Source organism: Cheilinus undulatus, linkage group 18, assembly GCF_018320785.1.
Source record: "Cheilinus undulatus linkage group 18, ASM1832078v1, whole genome shotgun sequence".
NCBI classification, from domain to species: domain Eukaryota; kingdom Metazoa; phylum Chordata; class Actinopteri; order Labriformes; family Labridae; genus Cheilinus; species Cheilinus undulatus.
This window is the reverse complement of record NC_054882.1, coordinates 27,137,659-27,157,914: the sequence shown is the minus strand read 5'-3', so window position 1 is coordinate 27,157,914 and position 20,256 is coordinate 27,137,659. Positions and strand designations below refer to the sequence as shown.

Genomic DNA, 20,256 nt, shown 5'->3' with positions numbered 1-20,256 from the left:
AATAAATGTGCAAAAAAAAAAATCTCAAATTCTCATCAACTTGTCATGATGAGTGAAGCTTGATGAGGGGAAATTAATTTAAACGACTTTAGCATCAGGCTGCAACGTAACAAAATTGCATGAATGAACGGTATATATCACATTTAATCCTATCAATATACCCAATACCAGTGAGGTTACAGTCCGTTTATTATATAAACTTGATGTTTATCGGTAGTTGTACTGCCGTTGTGTATCAGAGTGGCTGATTTCGACGCACAGTCCCTCTGATTGGCTTCACCATGGAGAGCGTTGCTATGTGACGCTTTATGATTCAGGAAGACGCTTCCCTTCTACTAGCACGTTAGCTAGGACGAGAGAAATGGACGATAACTTCGGAGATGCTGGGGCGACGAAAAACGTGAGCCACTGGTTCAGTTTTTATATCATGTTATATTTGATGCAATGCAATACAAACAACCGGTTACATAATTGTTTGAGCTCAGAAAATGAAGTTGTTAGTCCGACGAAGCGCTGCTATTGCTAGCTGCTAAGCTATTGAGCTAACCTAACGGTCTGTTTTTAGCATTGCATAGCCTAGGTAAATTAGCTGTATAACCTACCTATAATTGGCAAAACGGACAGTGTGATTTCTCTAATTCGAGCAAAAGTAGAAACGTTTTTGAGTATATTGTTTTGTTAATTAATGTTTTAAGTTGATACTCCTTAACATGTCAGTGTTTTCATTTAATAATTGTTAGACAGGAAGAAATAGGTTTAGCCTTTCGACTTCCTTACACTTACAACATCCATTATCTGATTCACTTACAGTTTAATGCTACCATGGCAGGTCTCTTTCAGAAGCTAATTATCTTAGCTTACTTGCTCAGACTTATTCTGTACGCTTATAATAGCTGGTTGGAAAAGTTCTAGGGTCCATTCGTCCCAAATTGTGCTAAAATATTTGCAATAAAGTCAAAATTAGAACATGTGGATGACTTTTAAAAAGCCCAAAAACTCATAGTTGATAGAAAAAATACTTTTTGAGATGTTCTGTGATAGTAACAACAGTCCTGATCACATTTTTATATTTCAGAATGAGTGTAAATGGTAGGTCTGTTGAGGACAACAGGGATAGTTTTCTGTGTGCTTAGATTAGTTGACTCTTTACAGAGTGGTGGATCAACACTGCCAAATAACTCCAACACTGACAACTATTTCACTCAGAATGAAGTTAAAATTACACACTGGAAGTTAACATCAACTCTTAAATGTTTAAAACTGAGATATCAACAACATTTTTTGCTGTGTCCAACCAGCTGTTTGATGATATGATGTGGAATCATTCTCTCACTATGTGCTACTGTTTAGTCAACAGAGGTGGAAAAAAGTAAACGAGTATTGTACTCAAGTAAAAGTACAGTTATTCTGGTTTAAACTTACTTAAGTAAAAGTAAAAGTACTGACTTCAAAATGTGCTCAAAAAAGTACAGAACCCAAAAAACTACTCAATGATAGTCATTTGAGAACGTAATTAGTTACTCTTCAACCCCAATAATTTGGCACAGTCAAAGGAAAGTCCTCGGTAGTTGTTGGAATTGCTGGTATCTGATTTTTTGATATCAAAATCTATTTTCCATTTCAAATTTCTGCCTTTTTCTTAGGTCGCAAAGTCCGGGCGAAGAGCCCGCCTGGCCGCTGACCAATCATCATTTGAAGATTCTCGTTATTCAAGGAAGTCCTCAGCCTCAACTGCATTAGCAGAAGTATGTGGTCATAACAATAACTTAGTTGCATGGTAAAATTTCTCCTCACAACAAGTGTCATCAGTATGCGTTGTGGTTTTGTCTCATACATGAATCACAGGATGACAACGAGGTATGTAGCATGAAAAGAGACTATGGTGACTTTGCATGGCTTCTGCTGCTAATGCTCAAGACATCAGCTTTACACTAGTCTTAATTTGATAAAAAGGCCTCTTTTTACACCTGCTGCTTTTTTGGCTGTAGTTTGCCTGGTTGAATCTTATATCCAGGCCTGCATAGATTCTACAGCTGATACATTGCAACACACAGTTTAAAACCATCTGGAAACACATGGCAGTAAGTTTTGATGGACTGATTACAAACAGAGCCTTTAGGTAACATTTCATAGCACTTCAGTGGACCTTACAGTATAGATAGTCATTCTTTGCCCAAGAATGCTCTTCAGTATTGTCCTGTGTGCACGGGATCTGATGTGTTTGCATTGGATGTTTTGAAGTGTTACTTATTTGAAATACTACGACTCTTTTAAATATGCAGCCACATAGCACTGCAGTACTTATACAGCACCTATAAGCATTCACTCCCTTGGATGTTTTCACCTATTGTTGATTTTTTAATCAATCAAGATAACAGAACAAAGTAATGTCAAACAAAAATGTAAGGTAAAATAAGTGATTGCATAAATATTCACCCCTTTTAAAGTGACTGACCAAATTATACAGAGGTCCAGCCAATTAATGCTAGTAGTCTCACAATTAGTGAAATGGGGATCACCTGAGTACAGTGAATATGGGATTGCAGTATAAAGACACCTCCACCGTCCAGTTACTGGTTAATTAGTATTCCTGGCCACTGTTACACCATGAAGACAAAAGGACACTCCAAGCAACTGAGGGAAAAAGATAAAGAAAAGTACTTGTCAGGGGATGGATAAAAAATGTTTCCAAGGCACTGAACATCCCCGGCATTCAGTTAAATCCATCATTAAAAACTGGAAGGAATATGGCACATGTGTAAAGAAGAGACCAGTGAGAGAAGTTACCAAGACATCTTTGAGCTTTATAGGAGAGTCACTGTTGAAGAAGACTCACATTAAATCTCAAATAGAGTTAGCCAAAGGGTATTTGGGAGACTCCATAGTCAAGTGGAAGAAAATTCCTTGGTCTGATGAGACCAAAATGGTACTTTTTGTCCATCTGGCAAGTTTGGCGGACACCAAAAATTGCACATTACCACAAACACACTGGCCCCACTGTGAAGTATGGTGGTGGCAGCATCATACTGTTGAGAAGCTTCTTGGCAGCTGGCCCTGGAAAGCTTGGAAAGGTAGGGTAAAGGGTAAAGTGAATGTGGCAAAATATGGGAAAATCCTGGAGGAGAATCTTGTTCAGTCCGCAAAAGAACTGTGGCTTGGGGTAAAATTTATTTTCCACGGAAACAATAACCTGAAGCCTACATGGAAAGCTACACAGAAATTGTTTAAAGACAACAAGGTGAATGTTCTGGAGTGGTCGAGTCAAAGACCAGACCCCGTAGAGGATTTGTGGCTGGACTTGAAAAGAGCTCTTCACACCTGATCTCTGTTCAACCTGACAGAGCTTGAGCAGTTTTGTGAACAATAATGGAGTAAAACTGTAGTGTCCAGATGTGTTACAATGTTACAATGTCATTTAGCAGACGCTTTTATCCAAAGCGACATACATTTGAGAGTAAGTACAACACAAGCAAAGATCTAGACAAGAGGAAACAACATTCGTACGTGCCACAAAGTGCTTCAAATCCATTTGGACGCGGCCAAGCAGTGATGTGCAAGCCTGATTAAGACCTATCCACACACACTCTGTGCTGTGATTGCAACCAAAGGTGCATCTACTAAATACTGACCTGAAGGGGGTGAATACTTATGCAGTCACTTATTTTATATTACATAATTTAATTCAGTTGACATAAATTTGTAGAAATCTGTTTTCCATTTGACATTAAAGAGTTTTTTTCTTAGTTTTTGGTCAAAAAGGGCAAAATATGTTGAATGTACTGATTTCATAAATCAGTGCACGAGTAAAACATCCAGAGGGGTTAATACCCTTGCAAGGCACTGTCAATCCTGTAGATCTACAGCGTAGATTAAAAATAACACATCACTGGAATCCCCATGATGTCATCAACAACAACATTTAAAAAAATCTTCTGTTGCCTTTTGTGGCAGGAATCATTTCAAGTCCTTGCAGAGATGTTGTCATGAAGTTTTCTCAGTGATCCCTGTCTCTTTAAAGAGTTATTGTTGCTAAATTTGTTGCTAAATTCTGAGTTTAGTGCACAATATGTATGAGCAAGGTCAGATTTGAGGGGATGGTTGAAATAAAACAAATAGTTGCGCTTCACTATCTTCATCATTTATGGAATCGGTCCCATATCCTTGATTGACAAACTATAAATGATCCAGCATTCCTGAAGGAAAAAATGCCAGCAATTCTTTTGCTTTAGGCTTATCTTCCCAAATTAGGCCAACTTCCCCAATGTATGAACCAGTATTCTCGCGCCCTCTCTGACCTACAGTGCACATGCAATACATTTTTCCAGAGTGTCGTGCGACTGGGTGGGTTTATTTGCAGTCTTCGTTTATCAACCCTGGCCTCTTTGGCCTAAAATACCCAACTGATTGGTCACATTCCTAACATCCTTTTAAACAAAGACTCATCGCTTTTATGGGCTCAAAGGGTTGGGCCACCAAAAGTTCTTTTGCCCTAGAGACCATCAGGGAATCCTAAATTAGAAACCAAGAGGCTAGGCTAATTACAATAACAACCATAACTACTTTACTACAATTGTGAAGTTCATATTTGGTCATGAAGAAGCGGGCACTCAAATGTATTTTGTTTCTCAGGACACTTATGGTCCTCTACGGTTTTGTAGAATGAAATAACTGTCAGAAGAAAAATTTATAACACTCAAAGACACTCAACTGTATTATCTTGTCTCCTATGTCAGAAAGAGGGATTTCACATCACTTGAAGGAATTTTTGTAATGTTTCTGGAAACGACTCAATTGTCTCAATTATTGTAATCATCTTTGTTCTTAATAAAGAGGCAGCTACTAATTACACAAAGTTGAGGGAGCTAGTCCAGCCTCAGCTCTCTCGATTAATGGTAATATAGAGCGGAGCAGAGTGACTCCCCCTCCCTCTGCCCTGCTTAATGGTGACATTCAGATTTATAAATGGCTTTGCTGAAGGAACCAGCCATGAAAGATTATTTCCTCTTCCATCATAAACGAAAGAAATTCTTCACGAGCACTTTGTCCTCTGCAGACCCAATTTAGTAATGAGAAATGTTGTGCCTTTTTTACCCCCCTAATTCATTTGTCTAGTGCCCACCCTTGTGTGCCTCGAGGAATTCAATTCATTGAAGTGCTGCTCTCAGGGTCCCGGTCTCAGGATCGAGATGCATACTCGGTTTACTATTTTCAGAATCAAAGAATGAGAGGGAGAGGGTCGTTTTTTCCTCGGGATCTATTTTGGGGTCAGACTTATGGGCCCTGGTAGTTCCCACACTCTGCTCCATATGTTCTGCTGAAGGGAAATGGATAGTATTGAAAAGGATAATAAACAAAACAATAGAGTGCATATAGAAGACTGTGCTGCATATACCAGCCATATTGTTTATTGTTCAGGAGATTTTTGAAAGGTTGGATATTCGACTTGAGTACAGGATCAGGGTCAAACTTTGGTTAAAATGTCCTCCAGTACCTTTTACAGGACAACAAAACTCACTTGATCTCTTTTTGCTCTTTAATGGTCTGCCTGTTTGGGGCCCTAGCACCAACCTTGACCAGCAAGGACCCTATTGTATCTGTATTCATCCTTTTTCTGTCAGAAAAATTTGGGGACTTTAACATGCTTAAAACCTCATTAAACAGTACAGAAAATTGTCCCCCACTGGAAATTTTGGTATTTTGGTTGAATCAGGAGAGTCCTACCTCACCAAGCCTGAGGTGGGGGACTGGGTAAGAGCTACATACAAAATTGGTACACATATGTATCATGATAGGACAAAAAAAGCCATTCTCCAAAATGTAAAGGAAGTGCACTACAAACAGCTAAAGGTCAAATCTGGGCATTTTTTGGTGATTCACAAGTTTCATATTTTAACAAACCAGTCCAAGGGATATCATCCGATTGATTCCAGAATTTTTCTGCTGTTTGCTGAAGTTGTGCAAACTGTTAGTTTTTACAATAGGGCAGAGCAGTGACCAGAGCCCAAACTTAAACTACATTTTTTGCAGTGAAAACAACTAATAATGCCATATAACTCTTAAATGTGCATGTCAATCATCACCAAACTTCACAGGGAAGATCACACATTGATCCTGAATACATTCATGCATCAATGTCATTACTTTGCCACAATGCCCCTTTCTGGCAATGGATCATTTCTGCCTCTGATCTTTTGAACTTTCCCTTGAAATATTCATCCCCCACACACCATCTAGCCTAGGCTTAAGATTTTTTTGTCTGCATACGAGTCATCATAAGACATACAAAACATCAACAACAACAACAACAACAACAACCTGTACCCATGCCCAAATCTAAACAGGAAGTCCACAAGCTTCATCTCTATTTCAAAATAAGGCATTTTTGATGGTGCAAAATATTGTAACTTTAGTAGACAACATTCTGTGATCTTCTCCTCAAAACAATGTTACCACACTGAACACACATGCAAACATCTCATCATAGCACCCCCCAATGGCAAAAGGAAGTGGCACAAATGGGTTATATCTTCATTCCTCTTATTAGGCTTAACCTACTGAGTTCTGATTTTAAAAGAAATGTCTCAATAGTTTGCCACAACACAGATATGTTTTATTGAAGAATGTCACACTGTCGATGGTGAGCATTTCAATATCTTGCCAATTTGACAGGAAGTATGTGCAACTCTCATTTCAAACATCTAATTGCCTGAAAATTTACAAGTTGGATTGAAGTCTGCCCCTCTACACATTCGAAGGTTACTTTCATTGTTTTGATTTTGCACCCCTACTGGCAACAGGAAGTATCACGATTGGGCCATTTCTTTATTGGCAAGCAATTTGTTATCTTGGCATTTCACAGGAAGTCACTGTATCTTTAATGAAACTTCTGATTCGCATCAAATCTCATATGATGATGATCTGCCCGTCTGTATATTCAAATGTGTATTTGTATGTGTATTACATTCTTTGCTAATGTGCCACCAACTGCAGGAAAGCATCTTTAACATACAGTATGTTTTGTCTCATTTTACATGATAAATAACAGTCCTAGGAGGATTGACATGCCTTCTGTGCTCTGCTGCAGCACACAGAATGGGTTGCTTATTCCCACACTCCCGCGGTTGCCACACATCCTGACACAGCCGAGGTGCTAGGACCCTTCAGTGCTTTTTTCTTTTTAGAATTCCTTATTCTTTTGTTTAAGGCAGGGGTTCCCCTAATGGTTGATTTAAACTTTTTTTTAGCTATTAGATTTAAGCCAATAACACTTAAATGCTTGCAAATCTGACTTGTGTGTGTTCTGTGTGAGTGAGTCAATAGTCAGTGTATCTATTTGCATTGAAAGTTTTCTCTTCCTTTTTCAGGCCCCTCCTCCAAAACCGACCCGGCGCCAGGGCGGCTGGGCGGAAGAAAGCTCTGGGTCCGGTTCTGCCAAGTACGTATCTTCACCTTTTCCTTCGTCTCCTGTGGCTGCGCTGAAGGCGGCCACTGCAGGCTGCAGTCCCGGGTTATGTGTTATTAATGAACTCTCATGCTGTTGAATGAGCTTATTTATCAGTGCATATTTGGCACTCGGGCTGTGAATCAACAAGGTTAGAGGGAGCCTGTCCGAGCAGGCAACTCTCCATTCGTCTTCATCTGTGAGCAAGGCGGTAATTGACATGGTTAATGCATCAGCCACAGGAGGGCACTGTTAGTCAGCTTGCCACTTCATCACAGGGGTTCAAGCCACTTAATCACCCCTTACTACTGCAGTCTGCTCTTTACATGGGGAGCACAACATAAGGAATTTATGAAATATTTGGAACAGATGGAAAGTGTTTGCTTAAAGCTTCCTGCTGCATTTAAGTTTAAAAACTGAACAGGAGCATAAGATTACATTGCACTGTGGAAGTCCCCTTGTTTTTCTCCTCTTCCACCTGCCACTTCTTTTTCTCTATCTCAGTGGAGGTGACAGCATAGCAGATTCATTGAAGTGAACAGGCTGAGTCAATTGTGCTTATTTGCGTAGTTTACTGCACCGTTAGTGCAAGCAGGGAAAACAGCAAACTCAATAGATCTTTCCTTTCTCACAGAAGGTCAGCTTGTCGCTTCTCTGCTTTTTTTGCAAAGCAGCTTGATTCCCGGTCTGAAGGCGATTGAAATACAGGAGGTGTAAAAGGGGTTTGCACGCGCATTGATCCTCTCTGAAACAAAGTAAGTAATGGTCCCCCCTGGAACCGGCAAGGACTTTTCCCTTCAATGTCACCCCTCATGCTCAATCACCGCCGCCCTCCTCCCACTAATCCCAGCGCAGAAATCCCGGGATTTGTCGATCTATCACTTCTAATTGACACTAAATGATCTGTCAGTTTATTGATGAACCTTTGAAACCAGGTTGTCACAATATATTTTATCCCTAACAACTTTTTCCAGACAGTTTTACCATGTCTATCGCTTTGCCTTACATGAGTCTTAATCAAGGGGTCTGTAATGTGTCTTAAGTGTCGCCACCGCCCGCCCCCACAGACAGGACACAGTCCAAGGGCAGGCAGGTAGCCTCACTCTGCTCCTCTCTGCCCTGCCTGGTTGGACTCTTGCACCTTTTAGGCCATTTGTCTACACTCAGACAGCTTTACTGATACAGACTAAACAGGAATGGTCAGTTTATTGTTTTCTGTGTCATTCTGTTCTTCCCTTGAAGAGGAATGATCAATCAAGAAAAATCTGCCTTTTCAGATGCAAATAACAAATACATCTTAACCTAAATATCTGAAGGTATTTACATTAACAGCAGTGGGAATTAAATGAGTTATCACGTTTACCTTTATACTAAAAATTGCACACCTCTATGGATTTTGAGCATGTTTTCTTTATGAGAGGATGACTTTTACTGTCTGAGTAAAACACAGTTTACTCTCATGATTTGGTCATCCTTTCAGCTTGAAGGTCTGAATCAAAATTAAAGCACTAACAACAATAACATTACTTTGCAGACAGATTTTATAAACTAAGTAGCAAAATGCTCAGTACCTATTTTAACAGAGAAAGGGGATTTAAGTCCATATGGACACGTTATTTATGCACAAATGTGTACAGTGAATTGTAGAGCGTAGTTTTCCTTTTCTTTGCACACATCTAATGCAAAGTATTCTTTCTTATGACATTCTGAAATGTAATTTTCTCTGATGTTCTTGCCTCTCTTTTCAAAGCTATAAATACAAAGTTTTTTAAAAAAGAAAATGGGGAAAAAATAAGGAAACTTTAATTGTCCAGAATTTCCACTGAAGTTTAGGTAATTTGCTTGAAGTGTTGGGGGAATTAGTTGTGGAATTTTTTTTTTTTTTTTTTTTCTTTCAATTATTTTCCTGGAAATTTGAGGGGTTTTTTTATATATATTTTGGAGTGTTTCATTGGAAGTTTAAGGGATATTTGCTTTAAATTTAATATTTTTGAATTTGTTTTGAATTAATTGGATTTTTTTAAATTTTTAGTATGGCTTCCAAGATTAATTGAGTTAATTGAAATTAATTAAGGTACACAATTAGCACATTAATATTTTCAACACACTTTGTTTTAGGCATGTCAGCTGTACCACTGCTCCTGTATATGTCATTTTACTTTAAAAAATTCACAGACAGCTCAGTGGATAAGTCAGAAGTCATATGCACCTTTTAACTGATCTTTTCTTTCATTTTAAGTTCATAGCAAGTTCCTTTTTCTGTGGTTAAGTCCATGTTTAAATCTTTGATCTACCTCTAAAAGTAGGCTAGGTCTGTACCCAAACAGGAGTTCAGTTACCTGTAGTTTAAGACACAAGAAAAATCCAAAATGAAAAGTAAACAGTTTTAAATGCAAAATAGTGGCATTTTGAAAGGCAATTAAAAAGGTGTGATTAATTGCAAATAACTACAGAAATTCAGAGATTAATCGTAGTGGATTTTAATCTTTTGACAGCCCTAATTTTAAAATATATCTGGTAAATGTATTGGTAATTTCTTGGAGAAATTTCATGTAATTTTATGGGATTTTTTTGAATGTCGGGGAGTTCCCAATTTCTTCATAGAATTTGGGTGGAATGTGTGTTAATTTTTGGGAATTTCATAAGTAAAAGGAATTTGCTCAAAAATTTCCAGGAATTTACATGGACATTTGAGGGAAATATTTATTGGAATGTTTAGGCTTTTTGAAAAAATTTCGCTGAAACATTTATGGAAAGTTTTCTGGGATATTTTAGAAATATGTTTAAAGGTACATAGTGTTATATTTAGCCTAGTAGCATTTAATGGAACAAACTTGGTCAAAATAAACATGAAATTTGTAAGTAGATCCATCTAAATTAGTGTTGAATCACCTGAGTACATTTTTTTTTTCATTCAGGTGATTTGTATTTGTGTCCCTCCATGGACACCGCCATCTTAGAACTTACTCTTCCAGGTCATCTTAGAATAACAGATACTTACATATATATTTTAATACCACTGGTTGCTGCAGTTTCCACCAGAGAAATGAGTGTCACAATCTAGAATTGACTGTGAGATGTTGCTGATATTCCCATTTTTTTACACACTGCACCTTTAAGAAATTTCACAGAGGTTTTAGGTAACTTCCTTGAAATTTTAGTGAACTTGTGTGGATTTTGTAAGGGAAAACCTTCAAATAAATTCAGAACCCTCAGTGTGAATATTGATGTTTGGCCTTTACCAGTCCTTGAGGTCCATCTTTAAAATGACCGCCCCATCCCTCTCTGACACCATTTCTGACTGACTGAAGACCCACAACAACACTCAGCCTAAACATCTGCTCTAAAACCAATCCAGGTCTGTATTTTCTGTAGAGGCAGGACCGTCAGGAGATTTGTGGACATCAGTTTGGTCTTAACTACTTCCTGTTCAATGATTGGGTTAAGCTTTTAAACTTATCAGGTCCTACTGATCACAAACAAGAGGGAGAAACTAAAAATTCATTCCAAGCACAAGCTCAGGTCTTAGGAGGTTAAATAAAAATGAGTCTTGAAATGGTGGATCTCAAAATTTTAAAACCAGTAGGGGGCACTCCTCAACCATCCTGAAAAATAGTCTGTACAATTTATACACTTGTAACACAGAAACAGTGTAAAGTTGAATCTGCTTTGGTTATATGGTTATTGATTTTGATAAATACTTAATAATGAGGTAATCCATTTTCTTTGCTTTTCTGTCAGTGTGATTGTTCCCTTTCTTAAAACAGACCCTGTATGCTAAAAATACTGTGATGAGACAGAAAAGTGTTAAAACACAGTATTTTGGGTCTCTGGCATGATCTGTTCAAGCTGAGCTGTGTAAATGAGAAAAGTCTGAAAATAGCTGCACAATCCAGCAGGAGATGAGGCTGAGACAACAGAGAGGAGAGTGAAGACACGACCAGTGTAGGGCCCACTGTGTGTGATGTAGCAGAATGACTATCATTAGATACAGAGGGGAAGGATGTAGTCATCAAAAGTGGTCCGTGCCAGGAATACTGAAGTGTACCATTTATATATTATATAAAACTAAGTTCTGTTGTTCATGTATTTCTAAAAGAATAAAAACAATCTGATCTTTACTTTTGGATGTTTAACTTTATTTCTACTGCTTTACAGATCCTCAAGAAGACCTACAGCTGAAGACCTGGAAGAGTAAGTTCATTCTCCCTCACATCTTCTTGTTATCTGAATATGATGCCAGTTACATTTTTGTGTCTTTGGATAAGAAATAGGTCAATTTTAATATTCATTCATTTTGCAGCAGTTCCGTGCTTTTACATTGTCCTTGGTTGCAGCTAATCCTTGCCTTCCAAGAACAATCACTTAACATGATTAAAAAAAAACAGCATGACTGAGTTGTCATCACTTTTATTGCTGTTGGGAGCCAAGTTTTCCTGTTATTCCAGTTTCCCCCCCCTCACCCTCCCTCACATCACTCTGTGAATAGAATAGACATCATGAGGAGAGGCAGGTAGAGGACGCAGTTGTCTGTTTTTTACTCATCATCACAGTCATGACCATTGTGGGAAAGTTGTTCCTCTGCAGAAAAACCCCTTATCTTGTGCTTCTGTCACAGCTGTCTTGTCTTAGTAATACTTACACAGTCTGCTGCTCCAGCTGTTTTTATTTATTTTGAGGTGATCTTGTCTAAAGCTGCAAGGCTGAACAGCCAGACAGCCCAGCAGTGTTTCACTGCTCTGTCAGAGTTTACTGTTCAGAAGTCCAGTCAGACTGTAAAAGTGTCCAAAGTATCAAAAAGACAAAATAGAAGCAAATTATCAAGGCAAAGCCACAAACTCACCCTTTATGATGACCTCATCATAGAGCTACATTTTGAGGGCATTAAATAATTCATCTTCTCTCACTTCCTGTTTCTACAGCCGCCGCCTTCGACCACAAACACCCCAGGGATCAGATGATGAAGGAGGTAAGAGCACCCTGACTATCCCCCACTCTGTGTCTCACCTCACGGGCAGAGAGGAGCCCTCGGGTGCCTCCCCAGCACATTCATCCTGTAGAAGTAGAGCAGATAAGCAGGCAGTCAGATCATCGCTTTTCACTGATGCCCACACCATATTTCTCCTTGAACCTCGCATGGATTCATGTGTAAGAGCTCTGCCTTTGACCAGTCTGTGACATCATAGAACAAAGCATTTTTATTAATAAAAATGGTGATTGAATATACTAATTAATTAAGGCTAGATCTATAGCTGATGGAGCAATATGATTTTAGTTCACCACCCAAAGCATTACAGTTAGTCAAGCACACATACACACACAGGGAGCGGAGCAGGTGCTGTTGAATACAGATCTAGCGTTAACTGAGTCACCTGAGGGCCCTGACTCTACACACCACAAACAATGTCAGGACTGAGGGGGGAAATTTCAGCTAAACGCTGCCTAGAATAATTGTTCTATTTTGCAGCAGCAGGCAGCTGGGGAAATAGGGTCAAACTGCCTCAGTATGGGTGGTTGAAAGGAATAAAAAGCTCATTCACAACACTGAAAGACTTTTACGCAACACTACCTCAGGTAGTGTTGAATAATTCAGTCTTTGATGAATTAATAAATACTAAAATAGTCAACTTTGATCAGTGTATCATAACGGCTCAGAAATATCTGTTGTGTTAAAATCAGAAAGGTTCGGGGTTAAAAATAGAAAAGTTATAGAAATTTGATAATAATTACAGTATGTAACTCAAAATGAAGCTGCAGCAATGCAATAGATAAACAATTTTACTATTTTTCCAAATGTAATTAATTATGTTAAGGCCTAAAGTAGAACTTGAAGAAGTATAGTTTTAGTACTTTTACAGTTTTTTAAAGGTTATTTAAATACATATGCTTTTAAAGGTCTGATTGTCATAAATTTAACCTGTGCATTTGTTAATGCAGTTTTCTGTTTGATTCATTTAGTTTTTTCTTGTTTTTTTTTTCCATATATGGAGAATTTAGTAATGTCCTTGAAATTATAAATTGATAGCCTTTACATATGTCAACGTCCTAATTAAGAACTAAAATAAAAATGATCACCCAACTTTTTTTAAATGAATTTTTTTTTTTTTTTTTTTTAAATTTCGGTTGCATACACGTTCACCAAAAGAAGCATCAAATAGATAATTTAACATAAACTTTGTCAGTCAGTAACCAAAAAGGAATTGCCTTAAGCCAGTGGCTTATTTTGGCCTATCCTGAACCATCCACTGATTAACCCAGAAAATCAGCAATATAATGAAAAACGAAATATATGATGGTTTAAAATCAATTTTTATTGAGTTTCAATTCACATCGTAACCTTTGATTTTTTTTTTTTTTCATTTTAAAGTCTTTTTGAATACTGACAGTGAAGAACACATTTTCAGTTCATCAATAAGTCTGTCCCATAACTTCACTCTCCAAACTGGCTCTCATCAATTTTAATTATTTGTTCTCACTTCATAAGTTTCAAACATGAGCAATCCCCTTGAAATTTCCTTTCTTATTTTGAATATTTTTTTAATACAAACTGGAATGTTCTTTGGCACATGAAACCTAATTTCTAGTGTTTTTGAACATTCAATGTCCATAAATTTGAATATCGATGACCCTATTAAAAAGTGATTGGTAGATTCACAGTATTCAACTTTATGTAGTATCCCAATTGTTCTTTTCTGCAGTTCGGCTGATTATTGGATCTAAATTAGTTTTATTTGTATTTCCCCAAATTCAACACAGTATGTCATATAAGGCGTTATAAGTGAGCAGTAAGGTATATGAAGGTAGTTTTTATGCGGTAAATCCCTTTTTTTCCCCCTTTTTTTATAAAGAATAGAAATAGACTTGGATAATTTTCATTTTACATGTTCTATGTGTGGCTTCCAGCAAAGTTTGTCAAATATAATCACTCCCAAAAACTTAGTTTCATAAACTGTCAATTTCAACATTGCTTAAATTCAGTTTTACATCAGTGTCAGCCCTTTTACCACCAAAAAACATGCATTTTGTTTTAATTTTATTTAAAGTCCCTGTAAACAGTAATCCAAACTTTTTGTCTTAACACACGAGATATGTTGGGATAAGGTTGCTGTAAACATGTGGAAACATTGAGATCTATGTGTGACTGATTTTTTGATTTAGACCAGTAAAAACTTGTTCTCCTCTTTCCTGGCTTGGTTTTATTTGAGGAGCCCATGACATCACCAGTCTTGATGGGGAATAACCCCGCCCCTCTAACACTACAATGAGATAAAATCACCGAGAAGTTCATCTCAGCACAGTCTGATATTAGCTGATGTAACTGCCTTCATTGAAAGTTAACAGCCAGCTATATGCCGTGATTTGTTCATTGTGAGGTAAATTTCCCAAATCTATCAGCCACAGTGGCCTACGGGTCATTAAAAGAAAGCATAATGGAAAGATTTGCGCCAGAAAACAGTAAATTTAATGACCAACTTCTGTCACTCTCTCAGGCAGCTGCGCCCTGATCAGAAGTGATTTTTTTTTTTTTATTTAAGATGATTGTATTTCTTATGAGTGGGTGTGGCCTCAGTTCATTCAACCAACACGCCCACAACATCCCGGAGAAGATTTTACTGCCTAATTTTTCATGATCTTGAAGCTTAATTTTATAAACTTAGAGATGTTTTTCATAACTTAAATTTGTCCTGGTGGTTCATAACACAGTTGTCCTGTATAACCTAGAATAAAGATTTTTTTTTATCACTTTAAAGGAACTTTAATGATAGCTTACTTAAAACAAACCATTTACTTAACATAATCAATACAATTTCTTCTGTTTTCAACAGTTTCTAAATGTTCCCTCCAGAGCAAAAATAATTTGTGTCATCCTCAAAAATTTGAAATTTTAATGTGTCAGTTACTGTACAAATATCGTTCATATAAAGTATGAATAGCTTAAATCCCAAAACTGAACCTTGTAGAATTCCACAGGTTACTCTTATTAAGATCATATTCAGTATAATCAGTTTTTACAAATCAAAACCTGTTATTAATCTTCTTAACCAAAATTGTGCTACACCTCAACATACTTACTGTATACTGCTTATTATCTAGAGCTGTTGCTACAATTTTCTGTTAAATTGCAGTTTGCCTGCAACAGTTGCAGTGAAACTCTGCATTGCCATTGCTTTCTTTTGACACTGGGAAAACAGCATAGAAATGTATCATTGTATTTAATGGCTTTTATATGAAATCAGATCTATTGATAAAGGACAATGACAGGGAATTGCACCATTTAATGTCCTGTTGAATCCATTTCATGTATGTTGGTGTCTTTGTTATATTTATGTTTACCCACATACACACATGCTGCCTGTCACTGCAGCATGCACTGGCTCAAATGTCCAGTTGAAAGAAGAGTCCAGAGGTTTGGTCCCCCTCGTAGTTAATGCTGCCGGAAAGATTATTACTCTGTGGAGGGAGACCTCTTAATACAGAGCCCAAGGCAGGGGCAGTGGAAATTACAGTGCTGAGGGTTAGTGAGATAGCCCCTGCGATCTTGATTATGTCCCCTACCCTTATCCCCTATGTCCACTGGCTACAAGCACAGAGAGAGAGAAAAAGAGAGAGGGGCTCACCCAGTCCCCCTGCTCCCATCTTCCCATCAGCTGCCCCCACTGCTGCCTGCTGCTCACTTAAAATAGCACCAGTATCACAAACACACTCATGTGTTCCATGTCTTATTCTATAGCTGCTGATGTTTTGAATATTATACCACAAGCCTCTCAAATGGAGTCTGTGCTAAGGTTATCATTTGACCGGACCCCTGTGCAGATTATAGAAGTGATGCTGAGAGATGCCCTGTTCCCCAAAGCCATTTACTGGCGTATGCCTGCCGGGAGTGTCCACACCCCCAGCAAATTATCCCCTTTTGATATTTACATGCTTCAGCGAGGAAGCAGGACACGGCTGTGTAATAAGAATACACATGGCCTTCTCACTGCCACACAAAAGCCACCTTGATGTACGTCCAGCCGAGGGAGGGAAGTCAGCGTGTGCGGAGACGGTGTGTGTTTTCTTCTGACCCTCTGCGTCAGAAGAAAACACACTCTTGTTTTCAGCTGCTTTGATGACCCACTTGACCTCAAGTAATGGGTTGAATTTAAAGCTCATTTAAAAATGCTGTTCCTTTTTTTCTCTAAATAATAGACTTTGCATATAGACAACATCTGCCTCTGAGCTTCACATTAAACTCTCATGCAACGTGTTAATAGTGTATTACTGGCTGGAATGAAAAAAGGCTGCGAGTGGATGGATAGACAAACCGAGAAGCTGTTTGCAAAGAGCTGGACGGCAAGGCTTTTTGATGTCATTGCACTAAGACCATTAAATTTGATTGGGGGTCCAGGGGGGACGAATTCTGCTGAACGCTGTGCTTTGTAAATGAGAGGACAAAGTGTCACCGGGGCCTCATGAATATGAAATACCCGCGCCTGCATTTATTTGGATATCAGAAACACAGATGAATCTTGTCAGCGGCTAAACGAGCATGGCATTTTTAATTTGGTTTAATTAAAAAAGAGAAAGAAATAAGTTATCAACGGAGACTGAGCTTTTGTTATCTACTCAAAGTTGATGGGTTAGCTTTTGAACGGTCAGAATTTCTTTGTCCACCTGAGAAATGTAGGTTTTTTTCTCAAAGGTCTTTAACTTTTATTAAGAACTGAAATTCATTGCGCAGTGCTTTCTTAAGTCCATTTTATTTCCAGGAGTAATTTTGAAGGAATGGAGACATAGATGCCAAGATATTTCCTCCCATCAGATTCAGACTTCCATCTCGTCACCTCTATTTAGCTCTTCTATTGACTTTCCCCTCAGGGTGCGGTACTGTGGTTAGAGATTACTGACACCTCTCTTCATGCAGTCCAGCTCTCTCTTTTCCCTCCATATATGTCTGTCTCCCTCTCTCTCTCTCTTCTACTGCCAACACTCAGCTGTAGAGTTAATAAGAAGTCACAGTTTGCTTTACAAACAGTAAATGTTGCTCAAGAATGCAATATCACATCCAAAGAGAAGCATGTAAAGTCAACTTTTGATCAAATTTTAATAATTCTCTTCCTCTGTGATTGTTGGGCCCTACATTGTTTTATCTAGCTACTATCATATCTGATGATGAAATTTCATCACACAACAGTGTATTTGTAATTAAAGTCATTTTAATCAGTCTTTAATGATTTTATCTTAATCAGCTTATTTTTATCAATTCTTCCCCTGAAGCTTGTTATGCTGCTCTTCTTTCCTGCTCCAACAAATGTCCATCTGAAAATTGCTGTGAAAGTTTGCCCTGTCCTTCTTGGGAGAGGAGCCATCCTCTGTCCTGTTGCGTTTTGCCAATTAAAGCGGGTTCCCACTGTTTGAGCAGCGGGTTGGCGGCTCCTGGCACCACAGCCCCTGCCAGGCCGCACTGTGACTTCCGACCCCACACAGATGGGCCCGCAAGCAAATACTCTTGCACATGGCTGGATGCTGCCCCAGTCGGAGTGGCAGAGTGGACATGGAGGTCGGCCTACCGGCCACCGCGGGTCCTGGGGGTGGGCGGTGCTGACAGGGCCCAAATGCTAAGGTAGCAGGGGGTGCTTTATGGGGAGCCCCTGGCCAGCGCCCCTCTCACAGCGGGAAGAGCTGCCGCCTCGCCTCCTGAATATTCATGGCCGCATGGCTATTGTGACAGGGCAGCTCTTATGAGGATGTAGCTAAAGAGAGGGAGGGAAGAAGTGCCACACAGACATGGTGACACACTCATACAAAAACACAGGGGATTTAATCTATTTTTCATAAATGATGCTGTCATTTGGCAGCTAATCAGACATTTCAAATTGTTATACTTTTTCTTAAGTAATCCAATCATTCTTGTAATAATGTTCTCTCTGTTTTTTCTCAGATATTCCAGTCATTCCAGATCTTGATGAAGTGCAGGAAGAGGATCTCACCATGCAAATTGCAGCACCACCAATGTACAGTACTGAGCACTGTTAACTCAACTTCACTCTTATCACTAATTCACCCCCCCCACACCCACACACACACACACACACACACACACACACACCCACACACACACACACACACACACAAAGCATATCCCCAGACCCTTGTATGACAGTTAACCTCTGTCCGTGCACAGGACACTGATCAGTAGCCTGCCCCCATGACTTTGATACCTACCTGTCCTCCACTGGTGCCGTTGCAGAGTGTCTTGCTTTATCGGGCTAAAATGGAGAAATAACAGTTGGGTGTGATTTATGCAGCTCTGTTACAGGGTCCTGTGTAACCGGGGCCCTTTGATTTACAGGGCAGTGAGAGACACGCCGACATGTGTCGAATATGTAGCAAGGCTATGACAGCGGTGGAGGTTATTAGGCTGGGGCTTGCTCTCTGTGCAAGATAATATCCACATTGAACTCATTGCAGGGGCAATGTAGCGTGTAATGTGCAGTAAGTAGGACTGGCATGCACTGCTAGGCCCCGGCCACTTTGAGAGCCCCCCCTCCACTTAATTCTAACCCACAGATAAGCAGCTGGGTTTCAATTTGAAGCGTTTACCAGTTGGCAACCATCTCCTGTTCTCTGTGGTCTTTGCTTCAAGTCTTGGATCTTGATTTTGCTCAAACTTTTGCAAAGCTACTTTTTGTCTTGGTTTGCATGGAGGGTCAAGCTACTGCTGTCAGGCTGGGACTTCTTTGTGGATTCCTGATTTAAATATTTTCTTACTTTGTGTCTTCCTTTTAGGGTCCAGGTGAATCGGGTTATGACATACAGAGATCTAGACAACGATCTGAAATATTATTCTGCATTTCAAACTCTGGTGAGTTAAGGGCATTCATGCTACATCACTTTCATACACTTGCATGTTTACTTGTCAAGGTGGTCCATTTAATTTTGCAGCCAGCATCACCTCTGTATGCAAACTAAGTGAATTTCTCTGTGATCTTCCCTCAGGACGGAGAGATCGACTTGAAGCTCCTCACCAAGGTTTTAGCACCGGAGCAGGAGGTGAAAGAGGTGAGTGAGTTTTTAGTAAATATAGCTTGTGAGCACCCGGAGAAGACCTGTCCAGCTGTTTCTAGAGCACCAAGGGAGGTTGCCACTCTGTCTCCCAGGTAATCAAGATTTATGATGTGTACATTAACACCCTCTGTTCTCCTTCCCCATTCTCTTCCCTCTGTTCCCCGTGCTCTCTTTTCTTGGGTTGTCTCCCTCTGTCTCTTTAATTCTTCTTCTCTCCCCCTCTTCTGTGTCTCTTTTGCTCTGCAGGATGATGTGCACTGGGACTGGGATCATCTGTTTACAGAGGTGTCCTCAGAGCTGCTGATGGAATGGGATCAAGGAGAGAGTGAGGAGCAGGCTGGGTTGGCTGTAACATGAGAAGGAGGTTTGAACTGGGACTTTAAAGGGCTCATGTGGGAACTAGGTGAATGTCCATTAAACATAACGGCCATTGACTTTGATTGTAGTAGCTTCAATTACTGTTTGTTATCCAGAGTTTATATTTTGTGAAGTGTTTCTTGTATTTTCTAAATAAAGATCACTATGTAGTGAGCAGTAACTGTATTTGTGTAGGTTTTTGGAAACTGTTGTTTGTTAGTTTTGAACTTCAACAGCCAAAAGGCAAAGTGATTTTGTTTGAGAGAAGCTGTCACAGATAAAAAAAATGCCCTCCCTGTACCACCAGCATTATCAACAGCCTCATGCAAGTCCAAGGTTGATAATCAGCTAAGCTGAAATCCAGTTGATTGTGTTCAAATTAACATTCCTCATTAAAGCCTACAACCTTA

The 20,256-nt window shown here is 39.1% G+C and overlaps 1 protein-coding gene across 1 annotated transcript; it reads left to right on the top strand.

Moving 5' to 3' along the window:
- Positions 1-299: 299 nt before the first annotated feature.
- LOC121526464 (intraflagellar transport protein 43 homolog A) lies at positions 300-20,256 on the top strand. The gene is made up of 9 exons (XM_041813074.1): positions 300-400; positions 1,644-1,745; positions 7,365-7,435; positions 11,600-11,635; positions 12,364-12,410; positions 18,363-18,435; positions 19,211-19,286; positions 19,421-19,483; positions 19,736-20,256. The coding sequence occupies exons 1-9, from the start codon at positions 362-364 to the stop codon at positions 19,844-19,846; spliced, it is 618 nt and encodes a 205-aa protein (XP_041669008.1). The 5' UTR covers positions 300-361; the 3' UTR covers positions 19,847-20,256.